This window comes from Mirounga leonina, unplaced genomic scaffold (genome assembly GCF_011800145.1).
Source record: "Mirounga leonina isolate KUSES-001 unplaced genomic scaffold, KU_Mleo_1.0 Mir_165, whole genome shotgun sequence".
Taxonomy (NCBI): domain Eukaryota; kingdom Metazoa; phylum Chordata; class Mammalia; order Carnivora; family Phocidae; genus Mirounga; species Mirounga leonina.
This window is the reverse complement of record NW_023270415.1, coordinates 41586333-41607873: the sequence shown is the minus strand read 5'-3', so window position 1 is coordinate 41607873 and position 21541 is coordinate 41586333. Positions and strand designations below refer to the sequence as shown.

Here is a 21541-nt window from a genome sequence, read left to right as displayed (position 1 = left end):
GCAGTAAAGCAAAGCACAATAAAACAAGGTATGCCTGTTGTCTTTCCAAAAATAGTGCTGGAATAATGTAATATCCACATGCAAAAGAATGAATTGAGACCTCTATCTCACACGACATAAAAAAATTAATCCAAGTTGAAGATACCTAAATATAAGAGCTAAAATTACAAAACTTTTTTTTTTTAACGATTTTATTTATTTATTTGACAGAGACAGAGAAAGCGAGAGCAGGAACACAAGCAGCGGGAGTGGGAGAGGGAGAAGCAGGCTTCCCCCCGAGGAGGGAGCCCGGTGTGGGACTCGATCCCAGGACCGTGGGATCATGACCTGAGCCGAAGGCAGACGCTTAACGACTGAGCCACCCAGGTGCCCCTAAAATTACAAAACTCTTACAAGAATATGTAGTTAATCTCCACAACCTTGGGTTATATATTACAACAGAACTATAAATGAGAAAATGAGACACTGATAAACTGGACTTCATCACAATTTCAAACTTTGTGCTTTAAAGAACACCATTAAGGGGCGCCTGGGTGGCTCAGTTGTTAAGCGTCTGCCTTCGGCTCAGGTCATAATCTCAGGGTCCTGGGATCGAGCCCCGTGTCGGGCTCCCTGCTCCACGGAAAGCCTGCTTTCCCTCTTCCGCTCCCCCTGCTTGTGTTCTCTCTCTCGCTGTGTCTATCTCTGTCAAATAAATAAATAAAATCTTAAAAAAAAAAAAAAACCACCATCAAGAAAATGAAGATAACCCACAGACTGGTAAAAGGTATCTATAAATCATCTCATAAGGTCTCTCATCTAGAATATATAAAGAAATTTTACAACTGAAAAAATAAAACTAGGGGCACCTGGGTGGCTCAGTCATTAAGTGTCTACCTTCAGCTCGGGTCATGGTCCCAGGGTCCTAGGATGGAGCCTGTGTTGGGCTCCCTGCTCAGTGGGAAGCCTGCTTCTCCCTCTGCACCCCCTCTCCCTGCTCGTGCTCGCTCTCTCCAAAACATAAATAAAATCTTAAAAAAAAAGAAAGAAAACAAAACTGGCGCCTGGGTAGCTCAGTTGGTGAAGCATCTGCCTTCAGCTCAAGTCATGATCCCGGGTCTTGGGATCGAGCCCCACATCAGGCTCCCTGCTAAAGGGAGCCTGCTTCTCCCTCTACCATTCCCCTAGCTTATGCTCTCTGGCTCTCTATCTCTGTCAAATAAAGAAAGAAAATCTTCAAAAAAAGAGAAAGAAAAAAGAAAACTAATCCAGTTTTAAAACATACAAAGGATTAACATTTCTCCAAAGAAAATGTACAAATGGCTAAAAAGCACATATTAAGATGCTCAAAATCAATAATCATTAAGGAAATGTAAATCAAAACCATAATGAGGAATCAAATCCATACCCAAGAAAATGGTTAAAAGAAGAGTTTAAAAGGCTGTGGACAAATTGAACTCTCATACATTCCTGGTTAGAAATGTAAAATGGAGGGGTGCCTAGTTGGTCCAGTCAGTGGAACATGCGACTCTTGGTCTCCAGGTTGTGGGTTCCACCCCCATGTCAGGTGTAGAGATTGCTTAAAAATAAAATCTTAACGGGGCACCTGGGTGGCTCAATTGTTAAGCATGTGCCTTCGGCTCAGGTCATGGTCCCAAGGTCCTAGGATAGAGCCCCACATCAGGCTCCCTGCTCGCTGGGAAGCCTGCTTCTCCCTCTCCCACTCCCCTGCTTCTGTTCCTTCTCTCACTTTGTCTCTGTCAAATAAATAACTAAAAAAATTTAAAATAAAATCTTAAAGGGGCACCTGGTGGCTCAGTCAGTTTTGTCTGACTCTTGGTTTCAGCTGAGGCCATGATCTCAGGGTCAAGAGGACCTCAGCTCCATGCTGGGTGGAGAGCCTGCTTGCGATTCTCCCTCTGCCCCCACTCCTCTCTCTCTCCTCAAAAAAAAAAAAAAAATTTTTTTTTTTCCTTTGCAGAATAGGGAAAGATATATGAAAATACTGGGGGCCAAGGTGCCTACCACATCAGAACACTCATAATACACACTATTGAAAACAAGCCTTATAATATACTTCCTTCATGTATTAATTACAAACTACTAAACATTGGTAATACTAATTAATATTATGACATTCAAAATAGAGGTAGTCGTAGTGTGACAATGTTCATAATCTGAAGACTTGCCATATTTCTTTGGAAAAGAGTGGATATCAAAGTATTATTTAAGCTGTTAGAGAAATAGATTAAGTGAGAAGATTAGAGAACTACATTCTCCCCTCTGATGAGTCACAACACATTAACACAGGAAACACACCACCTTGCAAAATTATTGCAGAGCCTTTGTATTAACATTTGTAACACCACTGCGTTATAAAGACCATGTATTTGGAAAGTGGAGAAATACTTGGAATCCCAGTAAGTGTAAAGGCTGGAGTCAATTTTCATGTAGGACATTTTTTTTCCTTTTTTTCTTTTTTTTTTTATTTGACAGAAAGAGACACAGTGAGAGAGGGAACACAAGCAGGGGGAGTGAGAGAGGGAGAAACAGGCTTCCCGCTGAGCAGGGAGCCCGATGTAGGGCTCGATCCCAGGACCCTGGGATCATGACCTGAGCCAAAGGCAGACGCTTAACGACTGAGCCACCCAGGCGCCCCTGGACATTTTTTTTTTTCTAAAAAAAATTTTTTTTCCAAGCTCACGGGGCACAACATGGGGCTTGAACTCATGATCCTGAGTTCCAGTTTATTAGTTATTTTGAATTTAAATGGAAAATGCTTCATATTAAAGGCATTTTGCTTTTGCTGGGAAAAACAAGAAGACAGTTTAAAAGACCTCATTAACTTGGGGAGCCTGGCTGGCTCAGTTGGTGGAGCACGTGACTCTCGATCTCAGGGTTTTCAGTTTGAGCACCATGGTGGGTGTAGAGATTACTTAAAAATAAAAATGTTTAAGGGCGCCTGGGTGGCTCAGTCGGTTAAGCGGCTGCCTTCGGCTCAGGTCGTGATCCTGGAGTCCCGGGATCGGGTCCCGCATCGGGCTCCCTGCTCAGCAGGGAGTCTGCTTCTCCCTCTGACCCTCCTCCCTCTTGTGCTCTCTGTCTCTCATTCTCTCTCTCGCAAATAAATAAATAAAATCAAAAAAAAAAAAAAAAGAAAAAAATAAAATAAAAATGTTTAAAATAAATAAATAAAAGACCTAAGGAAAATCAAAATCAAAAGTCATTAATCTAAAATGTTAAATAAAATTCATAGACGAATGTCAATTCTTTCCTTAGGCCTCCTTCAGTGTAATCTCTTAAAGATATACCAATGAAATGTTTAAGGCAATAAAGGTAAAAAAGGATTATTTTATCAACATTGACACATGTGTTTTAACTAAAGTGCCTGCTTTAAAGTCATTAGTGCTTTGAGAATAAGGTGCTTAAAGATATACTTGGCACACAAATAGTAGGTGAAAGAAATGACCTCTAGGGGGCGCCTGGGGGGGGTCGTTTAAGCCTCCACCTTTGACACAGGTCATGATCCCAGGAGTCCCACATGGGGCTCCCTATTCTGCGGGGAGCCTGCTTCTCCCCCTGCTTGTGCTGTCAAATAAATAAAATCTTAACAAAAAAAAAAAAGGGAAAAGTAAAGAAGAAATGACCTCTAGGTTTTCTACTTCAAAATGTTCAGGAGGAGGCGGTTCGCGTGCACCTAGCTGGCCCAGTGGGTAGAATGTGCAGCCTACTTAAAAGAAAAAATAAAATATATAAAAAATAATTCCAGGAGAGGAGTATAGGGGGGTAAACTGAAATAGATGAAACAAGACTGGCAAAACATTGATACGGTCACAAGTAGGGAAAATATAATCTCTTGAGTTTGAAAATTTCTATAATAGTTTTCTTAACATGCTCGAAAGTAACATGATTCAAATTTAAGAAAAAATTCTTAGAGAAACAAATTTATAAATCAGAACAAATTGTATCAGGTGTTTTGAATGGTTATTTTTCCTTAATGTTCACTGCACTATAATTTTCTGCCATGCTAAAAAGAATGTTAAGCATATTTGCATTTTAAATCCCTGAACTGTTCATTACATGAATAGTCTTCAGCCTAGCAGATGACTACTTCTTCCATTAAAGCTATACTAAATCCTCACCGACAGTAGAGTCAACTGCCCACAGCAGTTCTTGCTTATATGATTTACAACTGTCACTCAAACTGAAAAACCTTAGTTATAATCATTCCCACCAACAAAAATTATCTGACGCTTCTCCATTATTACAATATTGTTTGATATTGTATTACTACAATATTCTGGTATCACTTCATTGTATGTTGAACTCCAGTTTGCAATTGTAGCACTAAATATTTAAGTTATAAAAAAAAAATTACATTCATAACCAAGAAAACTATAACCCCATATTAAGATATATTTTACCTTTTTTCCTAGTCCTTTCGGAAAACTTTTACCAAATAAATTAGAAAGTAAACTGGCTGGGGCACCTGGGTGGCTCAGTCGTTAAGCGTCTGCCTTCGGCTCAGGTCATGATCCCAGGGTCCTGGGAGCGAGCCCTGCATCGGGCTCCCTGCTCCGCAGGAAACCTGCTTCTCCCTCTCCCACTCCCCCTGCTTGTGTTCCCTCTCTCGCTGTGTCTGTCAAATAAATAAATAAAATCTTAAAAGAAAGAAAAAGAAAGTAAACTGGCTGCCAAATGTTACTATTGGGAGAAACTTGGTAAAGTGTATAGGAAATCTCTCCCACTATTTGTTACAATTTCATGTGAATGAAAGTATACTTCTCTCGAAAGGTAGGCATTGAAAATACAAAATATAGACATCTCTCAGAGGGTTGGTATTTTTTTGGTTCAAATGCAAAGAATTTCAGAATAGAATACAGTAATGCTATACAACAAACCAAATAGTGCAGAATGCCTTAATACTACTAAATATACATATTCATTGCTTAGGTAGAAATAAGGTGATTGAATAACAAATGGCTATCCCAAGAAAGAAAAAATCTTTCACATGGGCACACAAATGAAGTACACTCATGAATAAAATATCCCTTGCCCTCTTTCTTGGTTCAAAGTGATGTTACTTATTTAGTGTCCTACAAAAGGTAAGGTGATGCATATAAAGACATTTATGTTAATCTGGTTTTCCTTAAATTAGACGGCGTAGAATTGGAAAACCAGCATGTTTCTCATCTGTGCTACAGCTTTGGTGAAAAGGAGAATATACTTTTCTAAGAAAAATATGAAAGGTGAGAATAAAAGGTAGGACTCTTCTTTTGGAGAGAAAAGGTGTGATATAAATGGAGTTTTGAGTGATAAGCAGGATGGCATAAATGTATCTACCCTTCTAATTCCTTTGCATCCTTGGCTAAGCTCCAGGATACTGGGTAACTGAAACTGTCTTCCAAAAGGGAGGGGAAAGTCCATAAGCAGAAAATAAAACCACATATGCTTTTATTTCACTTACTCTTCAAAATGTTATTGTCACAGGCACACAATTAGACTGCTAAAAACTTTAATAATAAATGGCTCATGTTTTCTCCTTAAATGTTCCTCAAGTAACCCAAATCCTTATGATGAAAGATGCCATATCTCAGAGCAGTAGCCACTGGACAGTTTATCTTCAAATTTTTAAATAAGACCAAATTAGAGATAAAATAAGGACAAATGCCCTCTATCTGAAGAAGACCTCTGATGTCACTGACTTAGCACAGGGTCACATACGCTTTCTGTCAGCCACTCTATACTAGAGTCTATGTTTTATTAACCCTCGCATTCCCAATAGATCTCACAGAGGTACTAAATAATAGTTTGCTCAGTTAAACTGAAAGTTAAAAACAGTTAAAACTGGGGCGCCTGGCTGGCTCAGTCAGTAGAGCATGTGATCCTTGATTTCAGGGTCGTGGGTTTGAGCCCCATGTTGGGAATGGAGATTACTTAAAAAAAAAAAGTTAAAGCCACCCACTTCTTTTCAAGGGACATGCTTAAAAAAAAAAAGGAAAACTGCAAAATAGTGGTGCCTGGGTGGCTCAGTGGGTTAAGTGGCAGCCTTCAGCTCATCATCAGCTTATGATCTCGGGGTCCTGGGATGGAGCCCTGCATGGTAGGGCTCTGCACTCAGCAGGGAGTCTGAGTCTCCCTTTCCATCTGCCTCTCCTCCCAACTTGTGTACACATTCTTTCACTCTCTCAAAATCTTTAAAAAAAAATCTGCAAAATACATTGGGATCTTAACCTCTTAAAGTAATGAACACATTGAATTAAGTCAAACTGACATATTTCATAAAAAAGGAGGAAATTTAAAAAACTTTAGAGAGAGGGCGCCTGGGTGGCTCAGATGGTTAAGCGTCTGCCTTCGGCTTAGGTCATGATCCCAGGGTCCTGGGATCGAGTCCCACATCGGGCTCCCGGCTCAGCGGGGAGCCTGCTTCTCGCTCTGACCCTCTCCCCTCTCATGCTGTTTCTCTCTCGCTCGCTCTCTAAAAAATAAATAAAATCTTTAAAAAAAAAAAAAAAAACTTTAGAGAGAGAAAAACTCCAGAGTGTCTGATTAATATCGTTTTTTAGCCTCACAGACACTCTCTTAAGCCTTCCCCATTTATGAGGGAATATGGTCAAAATATACTTGAAAACTTACACAGCAATTTTTCAATAACCTCAAATGCCTTCTAATCATGTCAAGTTAGAAATTAATAATATCCTGCCAAAACTGTAAACTATTTTATAGTTTGGAATTTGTTTTCTTAAATTATTCTAGATTTTGCAGTATAAATAACAGGACATATTTAAACACCTTGGGTGGGTAATTTCACAATTAGGGAAATGTCAATTAAAGTAATGTAATATGTTAGGGGTTATTTGAAAGTATTAATTTTAACTTAATACCCATGACCTTCAATTAAAAATTTCATTTCTGGGGCGCCTGGGTGGCTCAGTCGGTTAAGCATCCGACTCTTGATTTCGGCTCAGGTCGTGACATTGAGTGTCAAGTTGGGCTCCGTACTCAGCAGGGACTCTGCTTCTCCCTATCCCTCTGTCCCTCTCCCCTCTTGCACCGTCTCAAAATGAGTTTTTAAAAACTCCATCATATCTGTGAAATTGTCCTACAGAAATATAAGTATTTAAAGATCAATATGAGCTTTGTTTAATAGAGAAAAATTCTTTTAGAGGTCTAAAAATAAAGGAATTATTAAATTCTGATGTATTTTCACCCTTGTGACATCATGTGGAAGTTACAAGAATGAGGTAAATATATATATATTCCTTAGGGAAGATGTCGATGACCTAGTGGCAAGTTAAAAAAACAAAAGGGACAAGTGAGCAGTACATGTTAAGTATGCCACATTATTTAAAAGTACACACGTCTTTTTTTTTTTTAAAGATTTATTTATTTATTTATTTATTTGACAGAGAGATAGACAGAAGAGCACAAGCAGAGGGAGTGGCAGAGGGAGAGGGAGAGGGAGAAGCAGGCTCTGCACTGAGCAGGGAACCCGATGCGGGACTCGATCCCAGGACCCTGAGATCATGACCTGAGCCGAAGGCAGACGCTTAACCATCCGAGCCACCCAGGCGCCCAGTACACACGTCTTTATTACTAAACCAGTAATAGGGACTGCTTCTAGACTTAGAGGTGCATAAAATGGGAGTCTACTTTTACTCGCTATACTTCTATACTCTTATACGTAACAATGAGGACCTTACAAACTTTAAAACTACTAGAAAAAAATTAACCTATAGTCATGGGACCAAAATGACAGGAACTATAAGCCATAAATGTCAGTTCCTCTTGACTTTGGGGCTTCCATTCAAGACTCGAATTCCCATTTTACCATGTCAGCCAGCTATTTCTAAGGGATTCCTTCTTTTCATAGGGCCCAGATTACAAGTCAGTGGTGGAATTGGATACTCTGCAAATGTATTCTAGAGTGGAAAAACAGCACCAGGCACCCAGAGGAACAATGCATTTCACTCCTGACATCCTGATGGTGTAAGAAAGGTAGACAAAGATCTTTCTTATAACCAGAGCCCACGACTAGCAAGTGATTGTCACAGGGTCCAGAGTAGGTGACAGATTCGGAGTGGGCCAGACGCCTGACACAGTGCTCAACCACGAACAATCATTCATGCTTCTGAGCCTTTTCAAACCTTCAAAATATGGCCAACTGACAATTATTATGGCTTTCCCCCTATTCTTCCCCAGCAGAATAAAGAATATGTATGTGCAAAAGCATTTATGAATGTTTTAAAAATACCTAACAAAGTCACAAATTTAAGTAACAGAGGCCACAAGCTTCACTGCTACCGAGATTCTACAGTTTCTGCCTCCTTCTAGAAAACTAGATGGAGAGGGGAAAAAAACTACAATGTGATATAGCAACTATGGGGATCAGATAGGTTACTTCCAGTTCACTTATCAAAAAACCTCACTTACATATTGGTGGATATACTCAAAACATATAGTCAAAATATCTGGGGAAGGAAAAATAAGGCCTGGTGTAATTTTTAAAATTTGGAGCAATATTGCTTGCGCCAAAGTAAAACTGTATTTTAATAAAAATGTATCTTAATAAAGTTGTAATTTAATTTTAATAAAATAAAATTTTATTTTAATAATGAACCAGTGACTGGCTAAACAGATCTTTTTGAAAAGAAAATTTGAGAAGGAGGTCATTATACATCCAAGTTAGAATCACAGGCTAGGGGCGCCTGGGTGGCTCAGTTGGTTAAGCGACTGCCTTCGGCTCAGGTCATGATCCTGGAGTCTCGGGATCAAGTCCCGCATCGGACTCCCTGCTCAGCAGGGAGTCTGCTTCTCCCTCTGATCCTCCCCCCTCTCATATTCTCTCTCTCTGTCTCATTCTCTCAAATAAATAAATAAAATCTTTAAAAAAAAAAAAAAAAAGAATCACAGGCTATGAGACCTAGAAGGGACTTCCAAAAACTTGGCCAATCTCATCATTTTATAAGAACCAGAAAGGTTAAGTGACTTGCCCCAGTTAGACTAAGAGCTGAGACTAAATCTCAGGTCTCCCAACTTTCAGACCAATAGCTTTCTCTCCATTATACCTGTTGCCTTCCAGAAACTAAAAAGAACGAATCAGATTAAAAATATGTTGATTCTAAAAAAGCACTGAAAAATCTCATTTTGTACATGATATTGCCATGCTGTGGCAACGCTTACAGTGCTACTTTCTTATGGCCCAAAGACAGGAGAAAGAAAAAAGGAAAGTTGTATACATAGGTAACCTAAAAGATCCTGCTGTCAATATATGGTTAAAAAATAAACTTATTGGGCGCCTGGGTGGCTCAGTTGGTCAAGCGACTGCCTTCGGCTCAGGTCATGATCCTGGAGTCCTGGGATCGAGTCCCACGTCGGGCTCCCTGCTCAGCGGGGGGTCTGCTTCCCCCTCTGCCCTCTTCCCTCTCGTGCTCTCAGTCTCTCATTCTCTCTCTCTCAAATAAATAAATAAAATCTTCAAAAAAAATAAAATAAAATAAACTTATTTTGGTCTCGAAACAGCCTTCTTGGTCAGAGATAGGACAGAGGCTGGTGCCTGCCATCCTAATCTTCAGTGGCAGACAATATTCTTTTGTGAACTCAGGCACTGCCTATCAAAGGAGTCCTTTGTTTCTGTCCCTCATTTCCACTTCCATCAGAACCTTACCTGGGATAGTACGCAGTGTAGTTCATGAAGAGCTGAGTGCCCGCTGGGTAGTAGGCTGTGGAGGGCTGCAGTGCCCGTGGATTCAAAAGCACAGAGGGCTGATAAATGGCAGCCTCAGTAGGAATAACTGCTGCAGGAGCTGGAAATGTGTAGGAGGGAGGAGACAGGCCTAAATAAGCAAAGAGAGAGACTTTGAGACACATTTGTCACAACGGACACTTGTCCTTGCTTTAAAGTCATTGCTGACTGTTCCACACGTACATACATTTTGTTCACACATACATACATTTTAAAAGGACCAGTTTTTTATCATCCCAAGCAACTTTTTTCATTGTATATATTTAATATTTTCTGAAATTTTTGTAACAATGTGAAATTCCTCAAATGTGTAATCTTCTAAAAGTTTGAAAAAAATTTTTTAATGGTGGGTAATTTTTTGGTGAATTTTCAACTCATCAATCATTGAATTCTCATCTTCCATACAAAATCTGATTAAAATGTCCAAGCAACCTCCTTTTGATTATATAGATAACAGCTTAAAATAATCTCAAACCCTGAAGACCTAGAAATTGGGAAAAACCATTTTGTTACATGTGATTTTTTGTTTTCTACTCCTGAGTGCCAGTTACCACACACTAACCCGTTGAGGAAAGAAACAGGACTGACATTTAGTATAACTTCACACTAAAAGCTGGGTTGTTGTTGCTTTTTTGAGAGCTATGCTTCTCTTTCATCTTGTTATCTACTCTGTAGTACAGTGTAAGATGAAAATGGTTATGATAAAAATGATTTCACGAGTTCCATGCATTATGCCAAAGCATAGATGGTGCCAGAGTGAACTGACCTAAGAGCAGATTAACTCTGCATTATTTCTACCTAAATGAACCCCAGAAGATGGGGTTTGAAGCTTATCTACATGTTTGGACCTGTTTTAAAAAAACAAACAATAACCACCACCAACAAAAAACCCCCACTACCCAGCCTACAAAATAACTCAAGAAAAACATGCTCAAGTCTTCCTGAGAGTCAGCTGACAAAATGCTGACTCAGGTTAAAGAGAAAACAGAAAGGATGAAATTCTATTATCTTCTAGTTATTCAATCCAGGCCCCATAACTCTTTCAAGTCACACTAGTTACTGCTCAGTAGCTTTAACATGTGGGATGAACACAACTATCCAGGCCATCTGCATTCAACAAAAGAGCTAACTGCATGGTTGCCTGAATTTGGAATTCTTGACTTTGAATTTTTACACCTAGAAGCATCTAATATATTTTGCAAATAGCAGAGGCCCAAGGGATACCTTTCCACAGGAAAATCTCTATTGTCTTTTGTGTTTCTTAGGAGTTTCTGTATGTGTATGGAGATGAGTAAGAGTCTGCTGCACAGGGCTACATAAACCAAAGATCGTCATATTGATTTCATATTCAACTTTTAGGTCCCTGCTTCATAATTCACCAAAACTTGTGCTGCATGTTCGATACTTAATGTAGATAAATTTTAAAATTGATTCCTGACCTTAAAGACTCCACAAAAGGGCAAACAGAACAAACTGAGGCACCTAAGTCATATAGAAAACTATAATGCCTATGCCCGTATCTTGCTTTCAAAACTATTAAGTAATTTGTTATAGGACAATATAAAGAAAGGGTGAGATATTTGATAACAGATTAGGCTGCTCAGGTTTGGATATTCCTTAAATGAAAGGACAGCTATTCTTATACTCCTAAAAGAGAATCAGATGTGTATATTCATAGATTAGAAAAGTGGAGTTTACCTTCAAATGTTCAACTTTTTGAAAAAGTTAAAATATCAATAAACAAAGTTTAAAACTTTAAAACACTGAGACTGTAGCAGCATTTCTTTCCCAGATTTAAAAAGAAACTCTTCATGGGGGATTAAGCAATCACTATTTTAACTTCTTTAGTTGTTGAGAGTAGATAAAAAACATGCAATTTCTCTAAGTTTTTTGGTTGCTGTAGAAAATAGGAAATCACCTCAAGTGAGTTGGTAGGAAAAAAAAAGTCCAGTTGAATAGGAATATTAGCATGTATCAATTGGAATTGACTTTTTTTTTTAATGAGTGAACTCTTCCACTAAAATAGCAATTAGTCAATTTTGGTTAAAATTTTTGGGGAGTATTAAAATACATGGAAATCTATTTTTATGTGGAAAAAGGCATTTTAAATTTTTTCTATTACCTTAGGGCTTCTGAGAGGAAAGAGGAAAAAAATGAGTCTTATGAAGAAAGTCTGTAATGACCAGTTTTCACCAGGAAGAGAGAGAAGTAAAAGGATACCATAGCAGAATAATTTGGGTTACACAGCATGAAGAAATTCCCTTATCTCACAATGTTTAATAAGATTATCACAAGGAAATTGCAAAAGTTACTGACATTACCAGTGGTTTATGGACAGAATACATAGGACTAAGATTACTTTAAGACACCAGTTAAACCCAATCATAAGTTTCCAGAACTTGACACTCATTAGTCATCAACTCTTAAGATATTCACCAACAGCAAGCAGCAGATGAATGGAATTATTAGCATTTAGGAAGTCCAAGGGGAAAAAAAGGATTAAGCCCCACTGAATGTTCTATGAAAAATACTTTATCAAATAGTTTTATTGGTATAAATCCCTCTTCACAGAAAGTGATCTCCTAACACACTCCATTTTATTAGGATCAAGTATATAATCCAGTTAGCTTTCTCCATTATTTTTGGACTATATTCCAAGTGCTACATTCTTTAAACATACCCTGCATGGCTCCTAACAAGGTATGTCTTATTCAGAAGTGAAAACTGTGTCAAAAAGATCCAAGTTTTAACATCAGATCCCCAAATGTTCCTTAGTCACGAACAACAACATGGCCTTCAGACTAAAGGGCTTATTCCTCTCACACAGGATTCCAGATGGCTTGCACCCAGGTGCCAATGAGCAAGAGCATGGCTTGAAATTAAGCACTGATCCTGCGATCCAACGGAAACTTTGGCTAATTTATTTACGCATTTGTGTTTTTTACTAACTTGCTCATTCCAGATATCCTGGAGAGCAAGAGAAGTGCTCCCCAGATTGTCCTTTCCAAAGAAACTTAATGCTCAAAAAAATTAAAAATGCAAAATGGGCATTAAATTACCCTTAAAAAAAAAAGTTTAATGTGTTACCAAAAAAAAAAAAGGAAAAAGGATCCAACCATACTTATTTTACCTGTAAATGCGTATTAAAATATCTACATAGCCAGTTTGCCTCCCAGAGTCAGTGCTTATCTTGAGCACACTAAGCTTCAGAAATCAAGTGCTTATCACTGGAAAAGCAAGAATATAATTTGAAAAGAGGTACTCGTACCATCTCTAATTATGGGTGTCCACAACCAAGGTCTTACATGATACCAGATACTCCTGATTTCAGATGGGAAAGCCTTATGTAACCCCCTCACCTGCCTTAGAAAGAACCAGGGGCACAGAAAGTTATGAAAGCAGCTTAAGCACCTACCAGCACGTAGCTTAGAAGAGCGCCAAGACCCAAGAAAAACTTACATGGTAACTTACATGGCGGCGGGGATAAGCCATTTCGATTTAAAGTGCCCCCCATTAACACAAAGTTCATCTCCTCAGCTGAACACTGAAAGACTTCAACATATCTGTCCTTCATGGTTTTTTTATGACACTTCTGTGCAGCCATAAATGCTCTGTCCGCAGACTTCATCTGGATAAAGGCATCTCCTGACGGGCGGCCCTGAGCGTATGGGGGGAGAATAAAAACAAAAGGAGACTGTCTCCTTCAACAAGGAAATGGTTGCTTACAAAACATGCAAAAGTGACAATCACCCATAGTACATTTTAGCCACAAAATCTGGGTGACAAGTGTTGTCTACTGAAATCTAACTGGCATTTTTATCACCTAATCACCAGAATGGCCCACAAAACCTCCGAGAAAGTTTTGAGAGCTCATAGCTGAAAATGATCCTTTCTCATTTCTGCTAATTAGTATCAGATTTACAGGATTTTGAAAGGGTCTCCTTATAACTGGGGTTTCAAGGTATAGGATGGTATATTGGGTTTTGCCTTTCTGAGAAATCCGATTAAATCTTATTTGACTGAGAAGAACTAGGAACACAACCAGTATAAGGGCTTTATGTATACTCCTACATGAAGCTGAATAAACCAGTGTTCTGTGTTGGCTCTGTGTTGTCCGTCACTGGCCTGCAACATCCCTTTCCCTTGTCCCTGAAGCCTAGGCTGGGATGTGGGCTTGGGAACAAAGAAGGGGGATAAGGAAATGGGAGCGGCAAAGCACAGTGAAGGTGGGTGAAAGCTGTATCATCAGCCTTGCTTAGGAGTCCTTGTCTTACCTCTTCCCTGGCACCTCCACCTGAAACCTTGGTCAGACAGGTGTTTATAGACATTTCCTCAATTACTAATAGCTTGCTAAAAATCTTGTTTAAAACCAAGCTGGTAGACTTCTGTTTCACAGAACCAGAACATGTCAGTTTTCTTTAACATGGACAATTTATGGGGGAGAAAAAACACAATCAGCTTTTAAGACTCCTTTCCTTTTTTATGGATTTCTTTAAAAGTCTCTAAGGGACTATTTAGTGCAAATTATAACCATGCAAGTTACCATAAGAGTTACCATACCAGGGAAATTAGGGATACCAGGGAAACCCAGTCCAAGATGGAAACCTAACATCTTCGAGGCAGCTAAAAGCTCGTCCATCATTAAAGAAGCATTTCTCCCAAGTACAATCACAATAGGTCACGTGGGTCAATAAGAGGCAAATATGTTCATTGTGGTTAATCAAAGAACAATAGCCCCTAGGTTATTAGAAATGGTGTTCAAAGAGAAACCAAACAATTTCCCGGCGATGTTGAATTGTAGGGAAGCTTTATTCAAAAGTACTCCCACCAGTGAAGCATGCTGAGAGGATATATAGATTAAAAATTGCATAGCTTAATATTGACATGAGAGTTAGAATGAGCATGTGCTGGTGTGGAAAACCAAGCCAGGGGCTCAGGAGGTTTTCTGATTCCTCATACTCTGACTAGCAATTTAGAAAAATGTTGGTATTTCCAATACAAACCTATATTCAACCCATAATGCTCAGAAAACATTTTAAAAAATTAATGCAACCTTGCTTTTAAGAGTTCCAAATTTTAATTAAAATCACTTGGTTTACAGGTTTTTAAAAATTCTGTCCCGCTTGTCATAGCACACAATGCTGGTAAATAATTCAGCAACTAATGGATTAATTTTGTTTAACCAAAAATCAAGGGACACCAAGACAGGAACTACTTTTAATATGCTTAGAATATATACTTCTATACCATTAGAATTTGGTTATCCTCTGATGGAGGCTTCTCAACATTCATGAACACATTCGAGCACCTGGTATGATCACACAGTATTCCAGGTGGCACAGACACAAATCCTTACTAAGTTTGCACTCTACTAAATGTCATTTGAGGTCATATATATATATATATATATAAAATAAGCGAGTTCTAAACGGTCTATAGATAAAAAATACTTTGGAAAACAGACATGTTCTTTGGTTTATATACGGTCTACAATCACTTTCATACTACAACAGCAAAGCTCAGTAGCTGCAACAGTAAAATGTTGTACTAGACGGATAGTGTGTGTGTATCCTTCCTGAGACTACTGATAATTTGGTGCATATAAGTGATGTTGGAATCAGAGCTGAATTTAAATTACCGTGCTAATGATAAAATTCTCTCTGGAGTTCATCTGAAACACCTCCTGCATCTACAGTTAAAGCTCTCCTTGAAATTCTGAACATTTCTTTGAAATTCACGATACCGCTGATGAATACCTGTACTTTTTTTTTTTTTTTAAACTGGAAGAGAGCCTTTGATCCTAAGAATAAGCAAATCAGTTTTCCAATAAATTACTCCTTACCTGGTGATTCAATACCATGTGAACCCCATGAGTTCGAATATCTGTGGAAAACTCCCCCAGAAAGTCCAGGATGTCCTCAATTGTGGCCGCATAGGGAAGACCTCGAAGGCGTATACAGTCTCTAACATTTGTAGGGGGTACAAATTGCTGAGGTAGCACTGGAATAATGGGAGGGGTTGGAAGTGGAATAAGAGGGGCCGAAGAGAATCGGTTCAGCACCTGTACTCGAAGCAAAAGAGAAGTGATTTAGAGCCTTGCTCCTCCAATGGGGGTCTGCAAACCAGCATAGCAGCACTGTGCTGTGGAACACGCCGGGGAGCGTGTCAGAAATGCAGCAGCTCAGCATCTCAGTCCTACCCTGCTAGGAAACATAACCTGCACTTTAACAAGAGCCCCTGGTAATTCATAAGCATATTCAAGTTTGAGAAGCACCTATGAAGATAGGGATTCATACTGTTCAGCGGGGAGAGCATGAGAGCCCCACTTCTGTCAAATGCATGCTGAGGCACATGCCACACCCAGTACGATGTGCTTCAGTTAAGGACTGGTGTACTGGACAAGTACCCCACGGTCTCAGGACAAATATCCTGAAAAGTATGCTGCTTGTATAACAATCCAGACATACTGCTAAATGTGAACTTTGGTAGCAATCTATTAGATTTCGTTTCACGAAGCACGGTGTTCCCCTTAATACTGTTGTCACATTCTATCTCCAAACCCAAGCAAGAGAATGACATAGTAAAGGAAGCACAGGTCCAGCAATGACTCTGGATTATGTTATAATGTAATGCCACATTTCTAACAATGTACAAGCCCAAGACAGAATGGCTGGTAATGTAAAAATGAAAACAATTATTTGATGACCACAAAATAATCAGTTTTGAAATGAATTTGAGATAGTAGCGAGAGAGAGCATCTTGACTATCTTAAAGTCATGGAATTCGGCTAGCTTGAAAATGAGTAAGAGGTTAGGTATATTTAGGAGAAAGGATTACTCCCAGGCAAAACTCTATTATAAGGTTCTGGTCTAGCTCTAAAAAAAATTAAAAATTGAAAAGATTAAAAAGGGGTACCTGGGTGGCTCAGTAGGTTAAGTGTCTGCCTTCGGCTCAGGTCATGATCCCAGGGTCCTGGGATCGAGTCCTGCATGGGGCTCCCTGCTCAGCAGGGAACCTGCTTCTCCCTCTCCCTCTGCACACCCCCCCATGCCCTGTTCATATTCACTCTTTCTTTCTCTCAAATAAATAAAATCTTAAAAAAAATTAAGTTCTGGTCTATCTTTGCCTTAGTTTAGAACATGCCTGCTAGTTTATAATACTAGGAAGTTCCTTGTGCAAACAGCATGTGTGACATCCCTAGGTTTTCTGAACTTACTACTGTAGCCTTAATCATCCCATAAACTGAAAGTATAGAATCAAAACCCTACCCCAAAATTACCCTAATTTCCTCACTCCCACCCTGTCCAGATGCTAAGAGGTGACAGAAATCAAAGAACTAATACAACACAGCCAAAGAAACTTCAGAGCCAGCAAGATTTTTAAAAAACTATACAAGTAATTCAGACACAGCACAAACATTATGGGACGAACATAAATAGAAAATAAGTGTGGTTGTAGACAAACTCAGCACAGGAAATGGTCAAGCACCTTCCGATACCTGCCAAATAGGAGGTGAGCAAGTAGTTATTGAATGAAATAATTATTAGGAATGAAAAGATGACAGTGCAGAGCATAGGATTACTTAAGCATTTCTGAAATAAATCAGTAGGATGGGCGCTGGAGAGGAACCTCATCTATCACCCAAACCCCATTATGGTGAAGTCATATTGAGACAGCATACTCTCTATATACCTAAACCAAATCAATATACAGAGCTGAGGCCCTGGAGTAGTCTATTCTAGGCCAAGATTTCCATAAAACTGTCCGTCCAATTAAAAATCTAAAATCTTATTTTCCCCTCCTCTGGTTTGGCACTGATATGTTTAATATGTTTGAAGCCTCAAGCATGTTTAGCATATTTTAGAAATTCAGAATTTGATACTCCTTTTCAACAAGGCACCAAATTGTTTAAATTATAAGTATGTTCACAGTTTAGGGTTCAAGAGCACTAGTACATCAGGATGCAGAACTAGCTTAAAATGTCACCTATGTTTATTCCAGGTATAAAAATCATGTCAGTATCCTAACAGATGAGAGGTTCTTTTCAACTTTGGGCAATTGTTTCAAATCACAATACACAATGAGCTTTGCAGAAAGAAGCAAGGCAAAATCATTTTATGAACTCATAGGAATGATGATAGAGTCAGTGTCCTAATTGCTTGTAAAAAAGATGAAATGTATCATTAAAGTTGCTCTATTCTACTAGGGGACCCAAGTAGATTAAGTTGGAAGAGCCACATGTGAAGCAGTCTGCATGATCTCAGAATTACAAAAGAAAAACAAAGACCCTTAAAGACCTTTCAGCTGGGGAGTCAAGAAGAATAGCCAAAAGGCTTGAAACCCTACAGATGGCTTCATGTCTGGATCATTTTGCACAACTGAATTGTCCCATCTGTGCCTCAAAAACATTTCTGAATTCTGGAAGAATAACAGGACAAAAGGACACTTTATACCATCACCAGCAGTATGCAACTGATCAAGCCTTTTTGGAAATAAATTTGGCAAGATATTAAAAACCTTAAAAGCTCACCCCATCCAGTGCTAAAGAATCAATCAGAAATTTAGAGTCTCATAAGCACGTTTATCTGGAAATTTCTTATAGATGAAAAAAGGCCAACCTAAATGTACAATAGAATTTCTAAATTATGTACATAACATTAAAAATGAAATTTTTTAGACATAGGTAAACTTGCAAAATACGTAGTTTTTAAAAAGAACATAGTGTATCTATAGCAATATTCTAATTACATCAAACTAATGCATTTTCTTTGTGCATAAAAAATAACAGTGGCTATCTTTTAATTACGGAATGAAATTTTTTTAAATGGACCTATATTTTCTGTATTTTTCAAGTTTTAACACAATAATGTAGGATTGTTCTTGGAAATAAATAGAAAATCACGCAAAGCCACTAGAATGCTCTTAAAAACCAACCTGCTGGACTTCAGCTGCTGTGCTCCTGAAGAGTTCAATGTATCTTTTACCCAACAAGTCCTTATGCTTCCTCAATGCATTCTGTGCATATTCTTCACAGGCAAAGAGGACAAAAGCATCCCCTGTTGGCCTACCATCTGGATAGGTAACAAAGAGGATGCCTTCCTTCCCCCCCGTGATGGGGCAATGCTGTCCAAAGAATGCCACCACTTCATCCGCTGTGGCTGTGAAAGGGAGCCCCCGCATGCGGACAATGACTTGATTTTCCTTGGAGAGAAATTGGGCTACCTCATTGGATGTACCTAGGGAACACAAATACCAGGAAGCATGGAGAGAAATGGTTAAGACATCAACTTTACCAAACTTAACACGGTAAAATTCTTGGCAATGTCTTGAGTTTATCATTAAAACTCATACTCCCACGGAATTCATGAAACACCCCAGGAATCAGAATTCTCTCCCCACAAATTTGAAACCTTTCCCCCCTACCATTTTCATAAAACATCTAACTTGGGAAGGTGGCCAGACAATTAAATCATGGACCAATCACTATATTCTTCTCATGGACAGGCAGTAAGTCATCATGCTAGGTAAGAACACAGGTCAAGGAGCTAGAGTGCCTGGGTCCAATCTTGACTTTGCCATTTACTAGGCTATGACTTTAGTCAAGTTTAACCTCTATATTTTAGTGTCCTCATCTGTAAAATGGGGGTAAAGTTACCTACGTCACAGATTTATGACAATTAAATAAGTTACTACACATAAAGCACTGTTATTATTTTCCTGATTACTTTTTATTGAGAAAGGTTCAAACATAAGGGGAGTATAATGAACATGCACGGCAGCCAGTTTTGAGATTTATCAACATTCTGCCTGTCATAAAGCCTCTTGTACAGTATTACCATATAGCAAATATTCAGATACACATCCTTCGAGCTCATATACTCATAACATTTTCCTTTATTATTATTTTTTAAGTCTCTATCACTAACGTGGGGCTTAAACTCACAACCCCTAGATCAAGAGTTGCATGTTCTACCTACTGAGCCAGCCAGATGTCCCAATAACATTTTCCTTTAAGAGCAAACTCTCATACTACCCACATACCATGAAATCCCAGGATTAATGTATGAGCTAACCTTGCCATCTATCATGGAACCTCAGAACCATAGCAACTCCAAAAATATTTTATCCCCAACCAATATTAAACATCACTTCGGGATTTTGGAAACACAAACTTGAAGCTCTGAATTTGGAAGCCTTAGTATATCTAAAGACTTAAGTGTCAGAATGGAAATATACCAGCAAATTGTGCAAACAAGATGTTTTTGCTACAAGTTCAACAGTTCCAAGGATTTTAACCAGGGCTATATATTACCGAGATACAAATGTTTTCTATATTTAAGGTGAAAGTCACTATATATTTGGCAAGAGTATATTTTCAAAAGCCTCTTAAAAGGTCTACCTACATTCTTAGATTTAGAGTTATCCTAATGAATGGCACAGAGATACAAAATACAAAATATTCACTGCAACATACTTAGGGCGAAAAATTGGAAATGAGCTATAAATGTCCAACAGGGTGTTAAAAAAAAGTGTATGGTACATAATACTGTATATTAATTAACATTTACGAAAATTTAGTTACATGGGAAAATATTCCTAATACACTAAAAGGAGAAAGTTATAAAACTGTATGAACAGGGCAACAGGAATTTACAAGGTAGTTCTATGTATAGAAAAAAAAAATCTTTCAAACCATAATCAACATTTTTTTATGCATCTGTTACTTACAGATTTTAAAGTAACAAATCACTCAATAATGAGATAGACATTATCTGTTCCCATTTTTTTCTGACCTTATTACTGCAAACACTATGTACTCAAACATATTAGAGCCAGAAAACTACTGTGTTCCTGGCCATTGACTGATGAGTTACAGAAGCTTGAGAGAAAACCTACAAGCACATATCCAACAATTCCAGGTTTTCTGGTGTGGCTGTTTGAAAGTAGTTTTCAGACTACTTAATTTCTTTCAAGAGCTACTCTCTCCTTTTGTATATGACTTTACAGGACCCTTTCACCTTTGTATGGTACTTTTTTTTTTTTAAGATTTGGTTTTTAAGTAATCTCTACACCCAATGTGGGTCTCAAACTCACAAGCCTGGGATCAAGAGTCAGACAGATACTCTACTGACTGAGCCAGCCAGGCACCCCTATATGGTACTATTATTATTATTATTTTTTAAAGTAATGTCTAACCCAACCTGGGGCTTGAACTCTCAACCCAGAGATCAGTAGTTGCACACTCTACAGGTTGACTGAGCCAGATTGGCATCCCTGTATGGTACTATTTTTAAGTGCTATTTAACTAGTTGGTTGACGGAAGCCTTAGGGCAAGGGTATACACTGTACTCACTCATATTACGGGTCATTTCTTCCAACTTCAAAAAAAAAGTCAGTTCCTATGTTTCTTTAGGAAATAAAAACTATTCATGGCCCTATTTATCTACTATGGTATATAAATAAATTTTAGATTCTTCTTATAGCTGCATTATATAAAAAGCACTCACCACCAGCAATTTTAAGAAAATCTTCACCTGTTGCTTTGTAAACCTAAAAAAAGAAAGGGAAATTAAATACAGTTTCTGAGGCTTCCAATATCAATACTCATTCAAGACGTCAAGGATCTCAGGTTGTGAGGACATACCTCAATATACCGGGTCCCCATGTGATGTTTGTGCCTCTGTAATGCTAGATCCCTGTGTTCCTCGCTTACAAACCTAACCAGAGCTTCTCCATTCCTTCGACCCTGGGCATTCAGACAAAGTGCTGCACCTCCCCTTTGAAAAGGACAGATAGCGGTGGGGGGGGAAAAACACA

The 21541-nt window shown here is 38.6% G+C and overlaps 1 protein-coding gene across 4 annotated transcripts in view; it reads right to left on the bottom strand.

The window, feature by feature from the left end:
- Positions 1 to 21541, bottom strand: part of ESRP1 (epithelial splicing regulatory protein 1) — a 54803-nt gene that overhangs the window by 12483 nt on the left and 20779 nt on the right. For 2 of the 4 annotated variants that reach the window (XM_035011093.1, XM_035011096.1), the window contains exons 8-13: positions 21369 to 21501; positions 21232 to 21274; positions 18659 to 18960; positions 15567 to 15785; positions 13196 to 13382; positions 9647 to 9815 (exon numbers count right to left, since the gene is read on the bottom strand). In XM_035011093.1, coding sequence (XP_034866984.1) covers positions 9647 to 9815; positions 13196 to 13382; positions 15567 to 15785; positions 18659 to 18960; positions 21232 to 21274; positions 21369 to 21501 — 1053 coding nt within the window. Of the gene's footprint in view, positions 1 to 9646; positions 9816 to 13183; positions 13383 to 15566; positions 15786 to 18658; positions 18961 to 21231; positions 21275 to 21368; positions 21502 to 21541 lie in introns of all 4 variants that reach the window. The other 2 variants (XM_035011094.1, XM_035011095.1) reach the window with 1 other exon arrangement.